Below are 22,361 nucleotides of genomic sequence, written 5' to 3'. Positions count from 1 at the left end.
AATGTAGTCCTTCCTACGGTACCCTGGAATTTCTAAAGCAAAAAAGTAAACACTTAGTGAAAGGCAAATCAGCTTCCTCACTACTTCCAATTGAAACTGTCCTGAAGCGAACAACAATGAAAGCATGTTGTGCAACACACCTTATAGACACAGTATAGGTGTCATATTTGGGAGTGTATTAAATATATGTGCTATGGAAAGCAGTGACAGGTCTTTTAAAGTGCAATGAACAGTAAAAAATACTGGAGATGCAGGTCAAACAAATTGAATTTATTTATTGATCATCACAAGTATAATAAAATACTCTTATCCAACATATCGTGCCTACTTAAATGCCAGTCTAAATACACACCACGTATAGTAAATATAAGAACACGAACATCAGGTTTCAGATCTTATATTGAATGTGTAACCAAACATCTTTCAGTTAAAACATACTAGAATGAGCATTACTATTAAACAGTACTGTACCCTATAGTACCATAAGGATTTTAGGACACAAGAACAAACACAATCTGTCATTTTTAATATTTTTATTTCAAGACCATGCAATGGCCTTACATGGCCCCTGACGTTTTTACAGGTGAAGATCCTTCGTGGTTTCGTCCACATAGTACAAAATAACGTTAAGTTAAATGGAAAAATTCAACTAAAAAGGAAAAAAACAATCCTGCACAGCAGATCATGGTGCTCTAGTGTGATGCATGTATATTTAAACCCTGCTTCGTAAAAATAAAGTTACACAAGTAATAATGAACAGAACAGTTAACGATTAAGAGAAGCAAATGTATTTACTGTGGGAACGCAGGTGGGGGCATGGGAAAGGGGGGCATGGACTGTGGCATCTGTGGGGGGTTAAAGGGGAACTGTGGAGGGTGGCTCATGCCGTTCTGAACACCTCCTTGGTTGGCGCTGAACTGCTGGCTTTGGTAACTTTGATTACCGTAACCACCAGACTGGCCGCCGCTAAAGTTTGACTGTCCATTATTACCGTAACCCTGGTTAAAACTGTTACTGCTGTTGTAACTTCCAGATCCGTTCTGAGGCTTACTGTTAAACACCTTCTTTTGTCCGTAAGAGTCGCCGTTGCGGTTGTCTTGGTTGTAGCTGTTGAAGTCCCGCCTACCGCCAGAGTGGCGATCGCGGCGGTCATCTCTAAACCCTCCACCTCGACCTCCCCGCGAACGACCTGCAACAGAAAATCCAAGTTATAGCGCGACACGAACCGGGCACCATCACAAATTTAAGACACCACCTTGCAAGATGATGCGACAAAAACTGCCTGCGGGTAAAGCCACAGTTCTTGTATCTCACCAATTGGATTTACCTCCTCTGTCTTCTGCCATCTGGATGAGTTTGGGGTTAATTGCTTGATTGGCCTCACGGAGGACAGAGACGAGGTCGTGTGCCTGTTTCATGTTGTTGGGCGTAAAGAAAGTGTAGGCTGTCCCAGTTTTCTGGCTTCGAGCCGTTCGGCCGATACGATGAATGTAGTCCTCAGAATTGTTGGGGTAGTCATAGTTAATGACAAATTTGACATCCTCAACATCTGTTTGAAAAAAATGAACGCGCCATGGCAGGAACAGAGGCGTGCGTGGGCACGCCGCCACAGCGGCCAGGAAAAAAATAAGTTAGCAAGGGAATCAATTAATTGTGGGACATCTACTTACCACGCTGAGGAAAGGATTGTTAATATCAGGATCATTAGATAGGCAGGAGCTCCAAATGATTTTTAAAAAAAAATCCTGGTTAAAGTCTATTCTCGCTACAAATGTGTATGGAACGCCTCAATTTTCCTCAACAAACTGCTGCATCTTGCCAAGACTCAACTTGCTCTCAAAAACGAGGCAGATTAAGGGCTTAAATTTGATACTACAGTACAGGCAAGCTTTCCAACCAACCGGTGCTCACTTGAAAAAATGATTCTCTTTGGCAGGACTCGACATGACTGAAGCCAGCGAGGAGGGAACGCATCAACCAGCCGGGTAATCGCATTCGGTGCGGAGGCATGAAGATTAAAGCAACTGCTCTCGTTGTAAGGAACAAAAAAACCCATAGGCCAATTTACTAAAGCACTTCCTGTTAAGAAACCTCAGACAACAGTCCTACCAATGACAGCCTTATAGCATCATAGTAGACATCAAAAGCTCTGGGCTGGGAAAATGCGAATATACAACAGTACAATCTGTTGCACGAGAGCAGTTGCGAACAGGACGCAGTGCGACCACCCAGCGGACAATCACTTCTCCGTGGTATGCCATCACCCTGTGGGCCAACTTGCACTACGCCCAAACAGAGAGCTCCAAATCACCTCCGAATGCAATTTGATTGGCTGGCAGACAGGCAGAACTCCACAGGAGCTCCTAACCCCCTCCGGTGAACCTGGATGTGTCATGCCAAGGTCCTGCCTCCAAGACTGCACCTTCAGGTGAGAGGGGCTCAGAAAGGCACAGCAGTTAAAGATAGCAGCAAACTTCATAAGAGACAAGTCACCACTAATAAATTTTCACTTAAGATGAAAAGAAAAAGATGATAGTATTAAAACAAACCTAGGCCTCTGGAGGCAACATCTGTGGCAATGAGGATGGGAGCTTTGCCGTATTTAAACTCTGTTCAGGAAGAAAAATTAAGTTATAAACAAGGAAAATGGGCTAATAATGAAGAAAGATTCTTGGTGGTGAACGCATACCATTAAGCACCCAGTCTCTTTCCTGCTGGCTCTTGTCTCCATGGATACCCATTGCAGGCCACCTACAAAATAGGTAATGCAAATTAAATCTTTTGCATTGAGAACACAGTTAAAAACATCAAAAAGGGTGGCGTAATGGCTTACCCATCCCTGCGCATCCTCCTGGTCAGATCATCACACCTTCTTTTGGTCTCTACAAAAATGATAGTCTTGTTCTCCTTCTCGCTCATGATTTCCTCCAGAAGACGCAACAGCCTGGAAAGGTTCATTATGAGACACTGTGAAACCAACCTTCATTATGTATTACAGCAAAATATAACCCTGAATCTATATTTTAGGGTCAAAGCCTTAAGTGCAAAGCCAACTTTAAGATTACAACTTACTTGTCCTCTTTTTCCCCATCATTGCAGACATCAACAATCTGTAGGATATTGTGATTAGCGCTGAGTTGTAGAGCACCAACGTTGATCTGCACATACTCTTTGAGAAAGTCTTCGGCCAGCTGCCGCACCTCTTTTGGCCATGTAGCGCTCCACATCAGGGTCTGCCTATCAGGCTACATGGAACATGAGACATTACAATGTTGTTCTCCCACTAGAAATGCTAAATTATAAATCAGGCATCTCTTAAACCAATTTAATAATATATAACCTATACAGCATTGGGACAACAAGTCAAACGGATGAACCATGTAGGCACGTACCCTAATTTGGTCCACAATTTTTCTAATCTGAGGTTCGAAACCCATGTCCAGCATTCTGTCGGCTTCATCTAGCACAAGATATGTGCACCTGCGCAGATTTGTCTTTCCAACCTCCAGGAAATCGATAAGGCGGCCAGGTGTGGCGATACAGATTTCAACTCCTGTGCAGAGTAGGAAATTAGTTGAAAGTAGTGTTTTTTTATAAATAAAAAAAATAACTTTAGGCTTGAACAGTTCAGACATACCCCTCTCCAGATCCCGGATTTGTGGCCCTTTGGGAGCTCCTCCGTAGATACAGGTGGATTTGAGACGAGAAGCTTTGCCGTACTCTGCCGCCACCTGCTGGACTTGTTGTGCCAGTTCACGGGTGGGGGCTAACACCAAACACTATTGGGAGAAAGACGTCATTACCTGGCCTAAAGAGAGCATTACACAGTTACATTGTTACTCGGAAGAAAGGGTAAACTTACAATGGGTCCGTCTCCGTGCTCCAGGAATGGTTGATGGTTGATGTGAACAATAGCAGGGAGCAAGTACTGTAGACACAAAACTCATTAAAACCAGCTCAAACTTGTAACACATAAAAAACTGCTGAAAAGAGGAAGACACATACTGAAAGTGTTTTCCCAGATCCGGTCTGTGCAATGCCAACCATGTCTTTACCACTAAGTGCCACTGGCCAACCCTGTGCTTGGATGGGAGTTGGCTCAGTCCAGTTCTGTTTGTTAATGACATCCATTACATAGTCTGCAAAAAAACAAACCAAAATCAATGAGGTGACTTGCAAATATTGATAAGGACCATTTTGAATTTCAATCAGACATCAACTTACTTGGAAAATTAGCTTCATTGAACTTCACAATGGGTTTGGGACATTCTCTTCCCTTCACTGTAATCTCTTTAGTTCTTCTGTAGTGGTCAACTTCTTGCTAAAATACATAACACACCAAATCAGCTTTATAAAAGACATCTTGGAACAAACAGTAATAACATGAGGGTGAATGACGACATGTGTAGTGTCCAGGGCATTGTTTGCTATAAGAAATTTACACATTTATGAATATCACCACTTTATTGTATCATATAAAACCTATTTTTATAAAAACTAATTTTTGCTTTGGTATCTTAAGCTTGTACAATGGCAGGTGAGTTAACGGTGCATACAAAGTCCGTTAAAACGCAAAAGATACTTGACAATTTTTAAGTCGAAACCTTTTCTATCAACAAATTTCACAAATATCTGTAGTTTTTGGGATGTTAGGATAACAGAAAAACATTTGTCCAACAATTTGGATGTTCTCAAATGTCAAGGTAATACAGCCTTTAAGTAAAGAAAGAATAAAAAAATAAAAAAACAATAGTTGGTTGTACCGCCTGACTTTTTTGAATGGGGATATTAAAAATATTGTGAAAAAACCATTAAATGTACTCAAGTGTTCAATGACACTTTAAAACACATCGTCTCTTAATCAAAAATATTAATCTCATGCTTTTAAAAATATTTTTAGGAGCTCGTTTTGTGATTAATCCACAAGTTCAGATAAGGGTAATTGAACCTTGTAAAAAAGTGAACCTATTATAACACGAACTCTGTCCACGTGGTGAGAGTAACGTTATACGTACAATTGATCGTCGACCGACGTCATGGTTTTCCCTGTAAAAGTTCTTCTCAAACTTGGGAAGTTCATCCAGGTTCCAGTGTTTCTTCCTCAGCCGGTCACCTGGATTGCCAAACTTCTTCCCTGGAGGAGGTCCATTTCTGCTGCCTCCAAAACGTGGGGGTCCATTGCTGTAACTATAGCACATGAAACAAGTTACAAAAAATACGTTTAAGTAACGTTACCTCGGTACAGTATCAATGTGTATTATTATGCGCTAAGACACAGCACGGCAAAAAAAGATAAACCACCGAAATACTGACGGTACTCAATCCTTCAAAGGACACCGTGGAAAAACCAACATATTTATTTTAAACGCGCATTTCATTTAAAAACAAGTTAAACAGGCACAAGACAGACCAGAAATAGTGAATAATAGATAACTATATCTCGAGTTTCAGGCCCCATCGTGCCATTTTTTAATGCGCCACGTTTTAAAGCCGCTGCCATTTTATCGCTTACAGACAGGAAACAAAGAGGAGAAAACCGGCCGGCATTTTATAACATCAGAACCTCGTGGCTAAACATGTCTTTCTGCCAATAAAAACAAACATATTCGTATAAAACAACTCGAAATATACGACGTATTTTAACGTTTTAGCGTGCATATATAAGCACTAAAAATGGCAGACGATCTTCGTCCGCCATTTTACCTGGTTAGAAACGCATATCTCTTTATCTTGGAATTCACTAGCAAAACACGATCCTGTTTTATCCTAAAAAAAATTGCGTATATAACAACAAAATGTTCGTTAAATCGAGTCAACCGTCGATTGTTAATCCACAAATCGACAAATATCCAGATTAAGCTGTCTAATGTACAGATTTTCACTCGACGATAAAACAAACATCTTACCCTCTGTCACGGCCACCGCGGTCTCTGTCTGAATATCCGGGCATATTGTAATCGGAAAGTATAAATTTAAAATCAAGTAATTGAGCGTTCTTTCGTAAAGCTGTGGGATGATGTCGGTGAACGCCGCACACAGCCTGTTCTTCACAGCCTTTATAGGAAAGGACGGGACTTCCGGTAAATCGCTGACGTCAATTCGAATGCATCGTATCTGCGCATGCGTGCACGGGAGGGGGTGAAATTACGCTTTAAATATCAAGAATTAAACACATGGTACCAGATTGTAATATTTATTTATTTATTTGATACATACCGTGTATATACATGGTAACGTTACTTGTGGGTCCTTAAGAAATATCCTGAGACATAAAATCACATGGTGCTATAACCATGCTTTGAACAAAAGCCCACATGTACAAAAACAGACATCTTTAATGTCTCAAAACTACATTAAAGGGACAGGCTTTCATTTCTTAGTAATCTTTAAAGATGTAGCAATAAGTCCATTATACATAGGACTTTGTGAAATAGTGTTTAAAAGGCATCCCTGGTTGAACTACATAATGATATTTGAGAGAATGCCCAAGGTTTAAGGTTTTATGTAACACAAACGCGCGCGCGCGCGCGGGCACACACACACAATTTTATACATATAAAGCTATCACCCAAACACAAATCTGCAAACTGTGCAAGGAATCGCTTTAACCTCTTAAAATCTGGTGTGTCCACATACGTGAACGTCACTTTTTTGTTGTTTGTTTGCACCATAATACTTAATTCTTTGTAACTGGAACATGTTGTGCACAAACATGGACAAATACACTGCTTCATGTTCTAAGAAAAATATTTGTTTATTATATTTATTGGTTCTTCCTAACCCCAAAATGGCTGGAAAAAATCTGAAAAAAGACTCTCAAAGCTGATCTTAGGAGGTTAAACACATCTATAAATATTTGTTTAAAAAATGAAACTGGCAATGTGGAAAATAATTTACGAGTTAGTGTGTGTAGTCTAAAAACAGAGAATACTTTTATTTATGATAGGAATAGTAAAAAAATAATGATAATTAATAAAAAAAAATCTGTGATTTGTTTTATATAACCTCATGTGCCATCTAAAGTAGCCTTTATCTTGGACTGAGAAATGAACGGTCTTGGTCTGACACCTAGAATACTTGCACCTAGAAAAATGGGGATATTAACACCTCACCTGCCCTATTAAAATAAAGTCCAATTTCTTTGTTATTTTAATTGGGGAATCTGCTCCCTTTGTTCCAAAACCATGCTCAATGCTCAACTACCCACCTTGGAATCACAAAAGGACTATATGAGGCTTTGGCCCAATATTTAGCATATACTTCCTTTTACTATTAAAAAAGCAGAAATTTCTCTTTTAATAACTGAAAAACAACACTCAAAAAATTGCTGGGTTATTTTCAACCCAGCCCTGGGTCAAAAAGGGACAAATACAGTTGTTGTAATGTTGGTAGTTAAAAATAACCCAGCATTTTTTGGAGTGTTGATCATTTAAAGGGGATATATCATGAAAATTTGATGTTTTCCAAGTTTAAGTGCTATATTAACCTAGAAAATTTGAAAAAGATCAACCCAGTAGGGTGGCCATTTGTGCCTGTTCCGCCGGACACGTCCCGAACCGGATTTCGGGTGCGTTCTCCGGAAGTTGCGTTGGTTGACCGCATACGTCATCAAGGTATAATATTTCGGGTTCAATTTCAGAAAAGCAACCATTACATTTCAAGGTAAGAATGAAACTACAATGGTTGTATGTCTTAAAAGAAAATAAATATTAATTTTCTAATGTATTTTAACTGAAATGTGAGAACCTCGATGACATATGCGGTCGAGCAACGCGACTTCCGGAGAACGCACCCGAAATCCTGTTGGGGACGTGTCCGGCAGAACTGGCACGAATGGCCACCCTAAGTAATTTAGTTTTGGTAAACCATTCTCTGCAAGCATGTGAAAAAATAGGTAAGTGAAATTTGTCTGCCCTTGTGATGTCAGAAGGGTATCTTATTATAATAATACCACCCCTTAAACTGCACTATGAGAGAGAGAGAGAGAGAGAGAGAGAGAGAGAGAGAGAGAGAGAGAGAGAGAGAGAGAGAGAGAGAGAGAGAGAGAGAGAGAGAGAGAGAGAGAGAGCGAGAGAGAATAATTGACAGCACAATTGAGTTTCAATTTCAACAAACCACCGTCATGGCGTTTGCATTTCATCAGCTCATTTGCATGTTAAAGGACACACCCAAAAACTGCTAATTTTTGCTCACACCTACAAAGTGGCAATTTTAACATGCTATAAAATATTATCTGTGGGGTATTTTGCGCTAAAACTTCACAAATTTACTCCAGGAATACCAAAGATTTCTTTTACATCTTAAAATAAATGTAATGTCCCCTTTAATGAATGAATCCCAAAAATAGTCTACTGCATACTTATAATATTACAGACACAGGCAACCAGTGTTATCCCATCATGAAAGCAAGTTTAATCAGATCTAATTACACACAAAAATAAAACACTCTTACAAAAAAATGATAGTGTGTGTTACATGTAGCAAATTGCACCGGTCAGCTATGAAAGTTAGAAGTGTTGCCATTAAATCATGCTATAAAGGAACAACCGTCTTAACATGGGCCGCCAGTCCATATGGAGACCTTTTTTACTATACAAAAACAATAATAAAAGAAGAGAAGACAGAGAGATTTGTATGTGTGCACCAGATTTAAATGAAATATATAATAATAATTCAGTCCATAAAGAGTTTGGTAAATAGATTTTTGCCTATTATATACAGCCATTATATTGTGTGTGCAAAATGTATTTTTTTTTCTTTCGAATCAAATTAAATTAAAGATAAGTGACAGTCAGTGATCCACATATATGACCAATATTCTTTACTATACAAAGCACCATCTTAAAATATTTAACTGATCCATCCGTAGGGTTTTTTATTTATTTTTTTCTCCTTCTTTACACTGGATTTATAAAAAAGTAACAAAAGGTGTATAGTTCATTTTCAGCGTATGCAAACTCTTAACAACAGTCCATGGTCATAGAGGATTGCTATAGACAGGCAGCATCTCAAAAACATTCAACAATATATATATAAAACTGCATTTGTTTATTTATGCAGTTCATTTGAATAATCCTGAAGAAAGTTAATGTTTCAAGCCGTGTATTTTTGAGGATTACAAAGAGCACATAAGTCATGCTTCCGTTATATTCTATCTACCAAGATTTACACCTATAGCCAATTTCTGTATTTCTATAAAATATAGAAGTATTTCTTCTTTAATACAGCTCCTATCCTCCTTGTGTGTAACGCTCACTGAAGGCCAGTGAGGTTTTTGCATGGTACAAAAAGTTCAGGAAATTGGTACTACAATGGATTAATAATAAATTACAAAAATAACAAGTGATACAAACAACACTCTCCCTTGATTTCCGTGAGTCGGGGTAAACAATTTGAATGTTTCCTTAAAAACAGTGACATCATAACGAGACGCTAAGAAATGGAAGACATTTCACATCTCATTAACATGCGCATACATTTGCATCGTATTAGAATTTTTAAAGGGTTTAATTAACATCTGAGACTTGGAATTTCTTCATAAAAAAGCTGATACCAATAAGACAATATATTTATTGATTTTTTTCACAATGGTATTTTTTCCCTAAAAATAAATTTAAAGCAAGCCAATGTCAACCTGACTGATTTTTTACGGTTTTTATATGCCGATATATTAGATCTGTTTAATTTGATTTGTTTAACCTCATCTCCTCACACCATATAAAAATAAAGCTAGACTACCTACCGACAAAAGGATTCTTTCAATTGAAACAAGCTTATAACTCAAGTCTGTCTAGGTAGAGTTGGATGTTGTTTAATGTAAGGGAGCCCAAAAGAGGCCAGCGGAGAGGATTGACTTCCCTGATTGTAAGAAAGCAAACCTCGCAACTTCCTGCTGTCGCTGACCGCGCCAACCTGCTGATAAATCAACAAGAAAAGTTTTGCGGGTACTACGAAAAGCTTCAAGTCCAAAACGGAAAATGTTGCAGTCCCTTTTTGACCTTTTCGTGTAAAGACAGTAGTGCTTCTACATCAGCTTGTCTGCATCCTCCTCGCTAAAGTCTCTTCAGCCTCTTTTAAAGTCTAGTTGGTACAAATGCTACATGAAATACTGTTAATATCTTTTGTCTTAATGCTAAAAAAAATCATCGTGTGGACTAAAAAAAAAAAACAACAGGAAGAGGAGGATCCGTAAAATAGTGAGTAAATTGTTAAAGAGTTACTAGCAGCTGAAAAGAAAGTTGCTTCTTCTCTTCTTTTCAAATGAACTCGTATAGCAGCATCAGGAGTGCTGCGCTATAATCCACCCTTCCTGAGGCCTTCCTGTTTAAACTTCCTCATCCGCAGGGGGAAACGTGAGGCTTCTGTCGGCTGCCTGACAGGTGCGTCCCACCCCGGAGAAAGCTTCCTCTGCAACCGCTATCATTCCACAGCGAAGCCGCAGGTCTCCTCGATGGCCGTCAACAGCTTGTCGTAGAGTTTGTCGTAGGTCTCGTACGGAGGAATGTCGATTCGGTTAAAGCTGAAATATAAGTGAATAAAAATAAATTGTGGTTGTGAATAAGTGTCTGAGGTCCATCAAAATACAAACACTGGTGACAGATTGAAACATCATCCAGACCAATAGGACAATATTAGCATTTTTTTAGATTAAAGGATTAGTAAAAATTTTTTTTTAAAATCCAGGTAATTTACTCACCACCATGTCATCTAAAATGTTTATGTCTTTCTTTGTTCAGTCGAGAAGAAATTATGTTTTTTGAGGAAAATTCCAGGATTTTTCTCATTTTAATAGACTTTAATGGACCCCAACACTAAACAGTTTTAATGCAGTTAAAAATTGCAGTTTCAGAGGACTCTAAATGATCCCAGACCAGGCATAGGGGTCTTATCTAGCGAAACAGTTGTCATTTATGGCAAGAAAAATAAAAAAAGCACTTTTAAACCACAACTTCTTGTCTATCTCCGGTCCTGTGACGCGCCAGCGCGACCTCACGTAATTGCGTAATGAAGTCGAAAGGTCACGTGTTATATATATGAAACACATATTTGCAAAGCATTTTAAACAATAAACTAACACAAAGACATTAATTAGTATCAGTTGACATACAACAACGTTGGAACGGCCCTCTTTCTCCACACTTGTAAACACTGGGGCGTAGTTTCGCATTCATTATCTGTGACCTCTTGACGTCATGAGAAATGAGAAAAATGAGAAAAATCCTGGAATGTTTTCCTCAAAAAACATAACTTCTTCTCGACTGAACCAAGAAAGACATCAACATTTTGGATGACATGGTGGTGAGTAAATTATCTAGATTTTTTTAAGAAAATTTATTAATCCTTTAATGCATTCGCCAATGTCCGTTGGCCGTATTCTGTTTTTGATTCAGTTTCTGTAAATTGTATATAATTATACAGATGTACCATTTTTAAAAACCCATGTTGATCAACTATTAGTCTATGTACATCCCATACAAAAATATGCTTACCAAGTGTGTGCTTTGGGCAAGTTATTGGTGCTGGCATCAATCTGGTGAATGGTAAAGAGACGTGGTCCAGCGGCACCTGCGGTACAGAGTTTAAGTACAAATATTAACAACTCAACATCAACATCTTGATTCTAAAATCATTTGCTAGGGATTAGTTTGAACCATTACAACATCATATCAGTAAATCAAATCCCTAAAACACCCATTTATTAACAAAATAAGGAGTACTTTTTTAACACAACAAAACCGTATGAAACGAATGCATGTGTACATCGAGAGCCTTCAGGATCCCAAATGAGCACACAGACAGTCCTACAGGAAATGACATCACGTACCTTGCAGGGCTTTGAATCCTTGCAGTGGCACCCTTGAGGAACCGGTGACAAACTGAAGCAGTCGGGCTCTCCGCTCTTCATCATACGACTCGACGGCCCGCCAGAACCACTTCACACTGTTACTGTCGGGCGTGCAGTGCTTCAGACGAGTGTTTGACTTCCAGTCGTTGATGTCGATCTTACCGAGGCCGCACACGATAAGCTGAACGAACACATTTTGTATTAGTATACCTGTCAACTGGTAGAGCATGTTACTCTTTATTAACTTTTCTTTTGTGTTCCATGGAAGAAAGAAACACTAAGACTTTTAATTCTTGGGTGCAGTATTCCTTTGTTGTATAACATTGTTTATAATGCATATGTTTAAGGAAGTACACTTTAAAGGGCACATATATTATGCAAAATGTGTCCAATTTATGTTTGGACATAAATGTGTGTTGGCAGTGTGTGAACACAACCACCCTACAATGAAACAAATCCACCCACGCCTCCTTTTTTTAATCCCCAGCAGTCTCATTAGACATGCTGTTTTGATTCCCTTGTTAATGTGATGTCACACTGATAAAGCCCCACCTACGGCCACTGATTGACTGGTTATTTTTACTAGAAAGGTTTTTAAATGTGTTGTAACACTAATGCGGCTAAAGATACTACTATCTCAGACTGTATTCACAGGAATCAGATTTATTTTGATCCAGAAGGACTCACTGTCTGTTGGTAAGGTTGCATTTAACAGTGCTTTGTTGCTCCCAACCAAATATTATTTTTGACATGCTATATATTCAATAATCTGTGAAATATTTTGAGCTGAAACTTCCCAGATACATTAAGACTTATATAACATCTTGTAAAAATGAGCATAATATGTGGCCTTTAAAGGAACACTCCACCTTTTTTGGAAAATATGCTCATTTTCCAGCTCCCCTAGAGTTTAACATTTGATTCTTACGGTTTTGGAATTCATTCAGCTGATTTCAAGAGTCTGGTGCTAGCACTTTTAGCATAGCTTAGCACAATCCATTGAATCTGATTAGACCATTAGCAACGCTCTCAAAAATAACCAAAGAGTTTCAATATTTTTCCCATTTAAAACTTGACTCTCCTGTAGTTACATCGTGTACTAAGACCGACAGAAAATTAAAAGTTGTGCTTTTCTAGGCAGATATGGCTAGGAACTATACTTTCATTCTGGCATAATAATCAAGGACTTTGCAGCCGTAACATGGCTGCAGGAGGCGCAATGATATTATGCAGCGCCTGATAGGGCTGCACGATTCGGAGAAAAAATCTAATTGCGATTTTTCTGATCAAAATTGCGATTCGCGATTTAAAGTGCGATTCATTGGTATATAATAAAAAAGCTACATCCAGGTTTGTTGTGGTGGTTTTAATAGCACCAAAGAAAGATGCTGTGCTACTGTTTATTTAAGACCTCTTAAACATTGTACCAAGGTGTCTGCAGGACTTTGCTCTTCTGCAGACACACTTTTTTTAATCTAAGAACATTAAGAAAATACAGTTTAACAAAAATTTATTGAAAGTTTTATTTAAAATAACATATAGGCCAATGTATTTTGGCTGTCACTACAACAATGCTTCTGACAAGCAAATGTTTAGTTTTTTCTTTTAATCATAAGACTATACTCATCTTGTTTAACTTTTCAGGCATCTGTAATAAATGTAAATATATTAGCTATTAGAATCTATGATTTAACAAATAAAACACTGCACAGTCCTTACTGTAGGATTTTAAATGTGGAGCTGCAGAAGCTTGTTCAGTTAAGAGTAAGGAGTGATTTTAATTTTTGGTGTGTAATAAACATTTCTGACACAGAAAGCACCAGGTTACTGTCTGTCACTTTAAGACACAAGGCAGCTTTAAAACTGCTTTGCTTTAATGTACTGATAAACATCCAGCTGTTTATGTTCAATTAGACAAGAAAGAAACTTAAGTTTAGTGATCACGCGTGTGTTGACTACTTGGTGTGTGCGCGCTTCATGAACCCTCGTGCTTGTAAATATACTTTCAAAGCGGTGCGGATGTGCGCGTGCAAGAAAGTATACTGTACCTCTTTCGTCTGCTGTGTCCCGGGCTTTAATGAAACCTGCTTATAGTCTGATGAGGCGCTTGTCATTGTTTGCGATGCATGACGAGAAACGGACGTATATACACCTTTCTTCAAGTCCAACATTACACAAAAGGGAAATGTTTTCGCGCATTTCTGTCCTTTCATTTGCCGGTTAATGAGTTATAATGGGTTTTAAAAATGACTGAATCCAAAATCTGCCAACTTCCATGACATTCCGCGTTGTGCAGTTAATTCCATTTGTATGCATTTCGTGATTCTGTCCGTGTTTTCCGCATCGCGGAAATCATATGGCCGTACACTTTGTTGGGGAGTTGAACTGCTGCTCGCACAATGGCGTTATCTGACGTTCAGTCAGCGCCTCAGTGTTAATGCCCTCTATTGGTTTAAACTGCATCAAACGTAAAATGCGCATGAAGCGAACGGTCAAAAACTGCGTAATAGATGATTGTTATATTTGATAGTTCTGAATCGAAATAATCGCAGTTTTTGCGATTCGAAAATCGCACCCATCCGAATCGCGATTTCGGTTTAAAAACGATTAATCGTGCAGCCCTAGCGCCTGAAAGTAGCCCCCTTGGTAACTTTCAATAGCAGGGGACTATTTTTGGGCGCTCTGTAATATCATTGCCACTCCAACAGCCATGGTACGGCTGCAAAGTCCTTGATTATAACACCAGAATGAGAGTATAGTTTCTATATATCTGCCTAGAAAATCGCAACTTTTCATTTTATGTTAAATTTTCTTAGCACACAATGTAACTACAGAAGAGTCAAGTTTTAAATAGGAAAAATATCAAAACTCTTTGGTTATTTTTTAGCGTGATGCTAATGGTCTAATCAGATTCAATGGATTATGCTAAGCTATGCTAAAAGCGGTACGGCCAGACCTGGAGATCAGCTGAATGAATTCCAAAACCGTAAGAATAAAATGTTTAATTCTAGGGGAGCTGGACAATGAGCATACTATTAAAAAAGTGGAGTGTTCCTTTAAGGAGTAAACCCGTTTTGATTAAGATAGCAGGACTCCTTTTCTTATATCTCACAAGTTGTTAGATGTGGTCATACCTCTAACTCTTTCTCATCAAAAGACTTGAGAAGATGTTGAGGGATGACTTCATTAAATCCTTTCTGGAGGGCCAAAAACTGAGCTTCAATGCCTCTCAGGAACCGCCAGTTCACGTACAACCTACACAACAAGAGAAAAGACACCCATTGACATCTAGATCCCATGTGAAAGCCAGGAAACAGTTTGAGATGTATGGCACGCTCACCTGACATATTCCTTCTTTGTGTCCTGGGTTACAGGTATGCTTTTGCCATTGGGTTTCAGTTCATGCTGAATGATCTCTCCATAGGCATTGTGTTCGACACAAAACGTGTGATCCAGCACCCCCGTGATGTCATTATCACTAAAAACATAAATTACCAAAGATACAATGACTAAAAATGAATCATACAAACCATTTTGAACACATTTTTTTATTGTATAATTATAAATGTGTTTTTCTCTTTATTATGTTATAACTTTTAGTTATGTTCTTACTAAATTAACTTTTGTATTATTTCAATAATAAAATAGACAGACTAACTAGTTTTATGAATATATAACTATACCTAATACATAAATATAAATTAATTTAATAATTAATACAAAATAAATAAATAAATAAATAAATAAATAAATATATATATATATATATATATATATATATATATATATATATATATATATATATAATTTTATTACAAATATTATTAATAGTATAAATATATTACACAATACTATGAATTGTAGTAGTGTACAAACAGAGTTTGGGGTACAGGTATATAAAGCACACTGACAGGATCCAGACGAGGCTGTTGTGAAGGTCCGGGTCCACTGACTCCATATCATCAAGAGTGATGGGTTTCCCTAGCAACTGCTTGTAGAAGGGTAGAGTAAAGCCTCCGTCGATGTAATGCCCATGAAAAACAGCCATTCCCATGATCCGCCCCACAAAGTGGAAATACGATAAGTGTTCCTGGAAGAAAAACAAAGGAATTGTTTAAAAAAGCATATATTTGTATATTTGGATTATTTGGCTGACAAGGCTCATGATTCAGCAGCTTTGGCAGGTCATCGGAATAACGGGGTGAGAAGGTTGACTAACCGGATTGACGGCCGAGTCTGGGTTGATCTGTAGCGTGTAAATGTCATCTCTTGAATACTGGAACAGCCCATAGTAAGGATTTAACATCTCGTGCGACAGCAAGTACAGCCACTCCCTAAAACACACGCATTGGTGCAAATGACTGACAATGTGTACCTGTTGTTATTGTTTATGTTGTTCAACCGGCAGATGATGCAACGTCAAGGTGGTGGGTTCAATCCCACCAAACACACATAAATTATATCTTTGGGTAAAAGGATGCATTAATGTTAACTATAAGAAATACAAAAAAGTAGGGATGCCCCGATACCACCTTTTTGGAATACGAGTACGAGTAATTGCATTTCAGAACTTGCCGATAACGATACAGAGTACTTAATAAAAAAACATGATTTAAATTTACAGGTACCAGCTTTAGTCATATAATTTAACAAAAAAACAAAGGACTAGTTTTCCAGTTTGTTGTAAACTCTGCCTCTTTGGACAACACAAGAGGCAATAACCCCTTACACGCCGCTCAAACATAGACATTTCTCAGACCGTGGTATCGATTCCAAGTATCGGGGGACTTTTAACGAGTACTTTAGAAAATGTGGTATCGAGGCCGATACCCGATACCAGTATCGGTATCTGTGCATCACTACAAAAAAGTCTTAACACCACTTCTCCTTTAAAGGAAAACACCACAGTTTTTTTATATTTTACTATGTTCTTACCTCAACTTAGACTAATTAATACATACATATATTTTTCAATGCGTGCACTTAATCTTTGTACAGCGCGTTGTGAATGTGTTAGCATTTAGCCTAGCCCCATTCATTCCTTAGGATCCAATCAGGGACGAATTCAAAAGCAACGAAACAATTCCATGTTTTCCCTATTTAAAGACTGCTACAGTAGTTACACGAGTAAGTATCGTGGCACAAAATAAAATGTGGCAATTTTTTAAGCAGATAAAAAATTAGAACTATATTGTATGGCGGAAGAGCACTTAGCTTGCAGCACTTCGACCTCAGCGCGCAGTAATGAACATGAGGATGAGTTGATGATGTTTGTGCATGCGAGGTGGAAGTGACACCATACTTACTCGTGTAACTACTCATGTAACAGTCTTTGTCAAAACATGGAAGTGTTTGGTGGCTTCTAAATTCATCCCTGTTTGGATCCTAAGGAATGAATGGGGCTAGGCTAAATGCTAACACATTCACAACGCGCTGTCCAAAGATTAAGTGCATGCATTAAAAAAAGATATACATGTATTAATTCGTCTATGTTGAGGTAAGAACATTGTAAAATATTGAAAAACTGTGGTGTTTTCCTTTAAAGCCTAATTCACAAAAGGTGTAAAAAGGTGAACCTCGAACTAGGTGAAAATGAAGCATAAATCCTAATAAATCAACACAGTCTTTAACGTGCAATACCAGTACAATGATTTGAATTGGTTAAGCTGGTTACATAAATTCTTGTGTGAGAGACCAAACAGAGCACTCTTTTAAAGAGTTATACACTATTTTTACCACTAGATGGACACACAAGCTTTAACATCAACTTGAAACGGCATTTCCAACACTATTTACTTTTCTGAGTGTTGATTTCCAAAAGTGTCATCATTTACTCATCCTTATGATGTTTTAAACCTCTATGAGTTTCTTTATTCAGTTTAATACAAAAAATATATTTTGATAAATGATGGTAAGCACACATTTGACGGTTCCAATAGGCTTTATGCCCAGCTGCCCTACTTCCTGAACTTCAGCCAGCTCCTTGTTTCCTGTCAGCCATTTTTGGACAAACTGATTAATCCAGGTGTGTCTGATTATTGTTGTTGTGACTACTGAGGTCAAGCACACCTGAATTAATCAGTTTGTCCAATAATGGCAGACAGGAAACAAGGAGCTGGCTGAAGTTCAGGAAGTAGTGCAGCTGGGCATGAAGCCTATTGACTTCCATAGTATTTGTTTTGCCTACTATGGAAGTCAATGGGTACCGTCATCGTTTATCAAAATATCTTCTTATATTTTGTATAAAGAAACTCATACAGGGTAAAATCAACATGAGGATGAGTAAATAATGTGTGTGATTTAAGAAAACTAGGGTAAATTTTAAGTTTCAGAGCTTGTGCTTGACGTCAAAGTCATACCTGGCGACTCCTCCATAATCAAGACCTTCTTCTCCTCTAAACTTCACCATCAACCTCTTCCACAAGTCCTTCGGCCTCATCTTCATCACCTGCCGGTATGATTCCTGAAGACACAAAATGCCAAAAACAATGTGAATAAAACTGACACTGGCATCCAAAATATCGATGGATTACGATTTGAGGAGAACCATTACAAACTTAAGCTAATGCACAAAGCTTATTTAACCTACGGTAACTTCCTTCATGTCTCATTGTCTTTATTTTCTCTTGGCTTTAGTTTGTTATAGCATTAAACTAATTTGTTACTTGCTGCTAGTGGGTGGCAGATAGTATTAGGGGGGAAGTGCATTCTGATTCTAGCATTCAGATGATTTGATTGGACAAAAACACTTCTGGTGCGTTTACCTGGAAGAGGAAAAAAATGGATTTTATAAATGCACATAAAAGCCACAAAAAATGTTCATTAAATGGGGTTAAAGTCAGGCTTGTCCATGGGAAGAAAATGCAGCATGTTGGAATGTGGCATCCAAAAATGTCAATGTGCATCCAGCTCAACGCCCACAAACACCCCGAAACAGATACAGACACACACGCCAAAAATTGCTTCAAGCTGAGCAAAGAAGGAGGCGGCGAATGTTTTTTAACAAACAAGAGGCCGAAATGAGGCTCAGACACACACATGCAGTGCGAATCACATGTGTGATCTCTGCACGCTATTGCGGTTAACATGCATTTAATAGACTTTTTCTATTCGTGAATAGATGAGTATCATTCAACATGATTGTAGTTAAAGCTGTTTTGTAATATGTAATGCATTGAACATTAGTGATGTATTTGCAATGCATTTGCGAGTCATATAATTGTGACACATTATGTTAATACACTTTGATTTGACTACTATAGTTTTTATCCAAAGCACCTTTGACTTTTTCTCAGGATCGAGTTGGTAGGTTTAATTCATGTGGTTTACTCATTCGCTGTTTTAATGAATCAATGAAAAATCCAACAGTATCACTTTAAAATGTTCACAGAAATCACAGTATAAAAAACTATTTAGTTTATTTGAATGCTTTGTTAAAATATAGAGGTAAATATTACTCTGTATAATAATGCAATACTATAAATTGTTAACGCATAAAGATATCATTAAGCTTTGTGCTTGTTTAGTGAAATAACATGCATTTATTGCTTTGAACTAGTTTTTATCAATGTCCAAGTCTACAAATTTGTATAAGATTTAATTCTAAGCTGTGCTGCGTTAAACGCCACCGCCATCTTGGAACAGGGGTCTTGTCATAGGAAATATCTAGGTAAAGCTGCTATCTCCACCTGTACTTCGAATTCATGGACGATGCCGGACTTGTGTGCTGCGTACGGATGTTAGGCCTACTAGCACTATGCATTATAGTTAGAACAAGTAGATTTTCATAATATCAAAACTTTAATTTTTTTCTGGACTCAATGCTAAATACATGTCTGACTGTTGAAACGAACCAAAAGAAAACCAAGAAAATCGCATTCGTGACGATTTATGGTGATTTTATTTCCGTTACACCATTGCCTATAATGATGCTGATGCAGGGCTCCCCGGCTCTAGTTGACGGATTCGGTCCACTGAACTGCCGTAGCCAAGGGGACATCTAGTGTACATATCTATGATGTTTGGAGAGGATCTCACCTCAAAGATCTCCTCTCGCGAGACCTCGATACGGCAGTGTCCAGCCTGAGGCTGTTGCTGGGACAGTTCCTGTCTGAGGATCTTCAGTTTCTGTACCAGGTCTCGTTTATACTTGGGCACCGTGAGACATTCGGGATCCTCTGGGAGGTTGCCAGGCGACACCACAGACTGCGCCTGCTCCTTCAGCTGCCCGGGACGACTGTGCAGACAGAGAGCAAGAGGAGAATTTAAAGAGACGTCTATCCTTCAGCAGGTGCATGCACATGCACGCACACACATACACAAACAAGCATCACACTGTTGCCGTCCCTTTGATGGCTAAGTTGCTGATTCAAATAAGTGTGGCTACTATATCCAAATGTATTTGTATAATACAGTACAAATCAATGTTATGAGACAGAAATAATCCTAAAATTAAACGATCATGTTAACACATGTATAATATAAAAAATATTTTTAGATTCTGCTGAACACAAAAAAATATATTTTGAGCAATGTTTGTAACCAAACCGTTTTTGAGCACCATTGACTTCCATAGCAGTTTTTTTCTATTATGGAGGTCAATGGTGCTTCCGTTTAGTGCTTCATTATTACAAATATCTTCCTTTGTGTTCAGCAGAACAATGACATTTATACAGGGTTGTAACAACATGAGAGTGAGTAAATGATAACACAATTTTTATCAATTGAACACATCAGTCAAACATTGAATCATTTTGATGTCCAGAAGTCATATGTTGTATCTGTTGTGTGTGTGTGTACGTGTGTGTAGTCTGGACTGCAATCCTAAGGATCCGAGCCTCATCCATCTAAGCTCAACCACACAACTGTACCACATCCTGTACAGGATGAATGTGTGTCTGCGTCGCTTGTGTGCAGGCAATTACTAAATCATTAATCTACACAAACACTACCAGGTTCAAAATATTATTCAGGGTTTCCACTTTAAGCCAAATGTCAAATTCCTTGACTTTCCATGAATTTCACAGACTAAAAAGCTGAATTTTCATGACATGATAATTTAGAGTACACCGTTAATAAAAAATGTAAAAAATGTTAAATGCGTGAAATGAATAAAAAATGCCTTGGAACCGGAAACGGCATTCCTTACATCAAAACCTAACAAGCGGATTAATGCAAACTTAAATTTAAAGCGCTAAAAATCCCAGATTTTCCATGACTTGGACAAAAAGAATATAACATTTCCTGACTTTCAATGTTGTTTTTGTTTCAACTGTGATGAAAACTTATATAGATGTCATGAAACAGTTTGATAAAAAAGTAAATGCTATCAAAATAAGAAGCACAGTTACAACATAATTTTATATACTATTTTGCACATGACTTCAAATGACATTATACAAACCAATTTTTTAGTTTTTTCCACAATTAAGGGGACAATTTTCATTACCGCAACGTGTCCATGACTGGATTTGGGTTTTTTGACATGGAAATATTTATAATTAAAAAATCAAAAAAATAAAAAGCTTCAGTGCAAGTTATATTATAAACATTTACAGTAAAGAAACATGTGGTATTTGGTGATCATTGGTAAATGCAGAGACAATAATAAGGAATATAAATGTGTCCAAGACCAATTTTCTCATCCTCCGCAACAATTTTCAATCATTGTTTAAGCCCTCAAGGAACTAACATTTAAAAAAAAAATAGATGGAAGGGACATAATTGACTGTGACACTCAAGATGGCTGCCAGGTAAGCAGTTCTTATTTTTTTTCTCCAGATAAAAGTTAAAATTTTGTTTGTCATAGTACCTAGCACTACTTTTTATTTCTTATTACTGAAACTTGAGTTTGTAAATGCATATATTTAAATGTAATATCATGTTGCGGTAATGATCATTTTTGATCATGATAATCTAAAAAACTTAAATAATTCTATAGGAAATATTTTCTCCGTATAAAAGTTACAATTTTGTTTGTCATAGTACCCAGACAACTTTTTAGTTCTCATTACCAAAACATGAGTTTGTAAATGCATATATTTAATGTAATATCATGTTGCGGTAATGATACATTTTTGATAATGATAATCTAAAAAATGTAAATAATTCTATAGAAAATATTTTTTAAATCCTCTAAAAATAATGGTTATAGTAAATTCAGACCTTAAATTTATATGTGAAAAAAAACTCTGATGCTGGACACCTTCTAAATCTGGATTTCGTGAGAATCACCCAGATGCATATAAATGAAAAACATAGCATCACATAAGCAAAGATAGACACTAACTTTAATTGTTGTGTATCACTTCATACTCATTTATCCGTGTCACATGGATCCCTAAACTCGTTCTTGCTTTACACGTGACCCACATTCCTCAAATATTCCTTTTCTGCCATTATTTTTCCTAACACGCAAAACTCACTTTACTTATCCTGCACTGACCACACCTGAATCTGGTCTGAATCTGGATCAATGTAAACGCCCTAGATTAGTACTCACAGCCAGCTGTGCATT

At 37.7% G+C, this 22,361-nt stretch overlaps 2 protein-coding genes across 3 annotated transcripts in view; both read right to left on the bottom strand.

Moving 5' to 3' along the window:
• Window positions 1–518: 518 nt before the first annotated feature.
• On the bottom strand, window positions 519–6,071 carry ddx5 (DEAD (Asp-Glu-Ala-Asp) box helicase 5). Of its 2 annotated transcripts, none has more exons than XM_065277887.2 (13): window positions 5,907–6,070; window positions 5,016–5,187; window positions 4,225–4,321; window positions 4,006–4,139; window positions 3,863–3,928; window positions 3,638–3,779; window positions 3,393–3,553; window positions 3,073–3,245; window positions 2,834–2,944; window positions 2,690–2,751; window positions 2,550–2,609; window positions 1,328–1,549; window positions 519–1,189 (listed from the first exon to the last, which is right to left on the bottom strand). In XM_065277887.2, exons 1-13 carry the CDS (start codon window positions 5,948–5,950, stop codon window positions 792–794), a joined length of 1,842 nt encoding a protein of 613 aa, XP_065133959.1. In that variant the 5' UTR covers window positions 5,951–6,070; the 3' UTR covers window positions 519–791. The 2 variants fall into 2 exon arrangements, with proteins under 2 accessions (XP_065133959.1, XP_065133960.1); XM_065277888.2 differs by having other exon boundaries at window positions 1,016–1,189; window positions 1,315–1,549; window positions 5,907–6,071.
• Window positions 6,072–8,409: 2,338 nt separating this feature from the next.
• Window positions 8,410–22,361, bottom strand: part of smurf2 (SMAD specific E3 ubiquitin protein ligase 2) — a 72,537-nt gene continuing 58,585 nt past the window's right edge. Inside the window, exons 12-20 of the mRNA XM_065252870.2 lie at window positions 19,883–20,081; window positions 18,205–18,308; window positions 16,065–16,179; window positions 15,757–15,935; window positions 15,186–15,323; window positions 14,980–15,100; window positions 11,825–12,026; window positions 11,490–11,565; window positions 8,410–10,519 (exon numbers count right to left, since the gene is read on the bottom strand). Coding sequence (XP_065108942.1) covers window positions 10,420–10,519; window positions 11,490–11,565; window positions 11,825–12,026; window positions 14,980–15,100; window positions 15,186–15,323; window positions 15,757–15,935; window positions 16,065–16,179; window positions 18,205–18,308; window positions 19,883–20,081 — 1,234 coding nt within the window. The 3' untranslated portion in view covers window positions 8,410–10,419. The remainder of the gene's footprint in view (window positions 10,520–11,489; window positions 11,566–11,824; window positions 12,027–14,979; window positions 15,101–15,185; window positions 15,324–15,756; window positions 15,936–16,064; window positions 16,180–18,204; window positions 18,309–19,882; window positions 20,082–22,361) is intronic.

This window comes from Paramisgurnus dabryanus, chromosome 3, assembly GCF_030506205.2.
Source record: "Paramisgurnus dabryanus chromosome 3, PD_genome_1.1, whole genome shotgun sequence".
NCBI classification, from domain to species: domain Eukaryota; kingdom Metazoa; phylum Chordata; class Actinopteri; order Cypriniformes; family Cobitidae; genus Paramisgurnus; species Paramisgurnus dabryanus.
The sequence above is the reverse complement of the archived record's forward strand: the minus strand, read 5'-3'. Positions and strand labels throughout refer to the sequence as shown.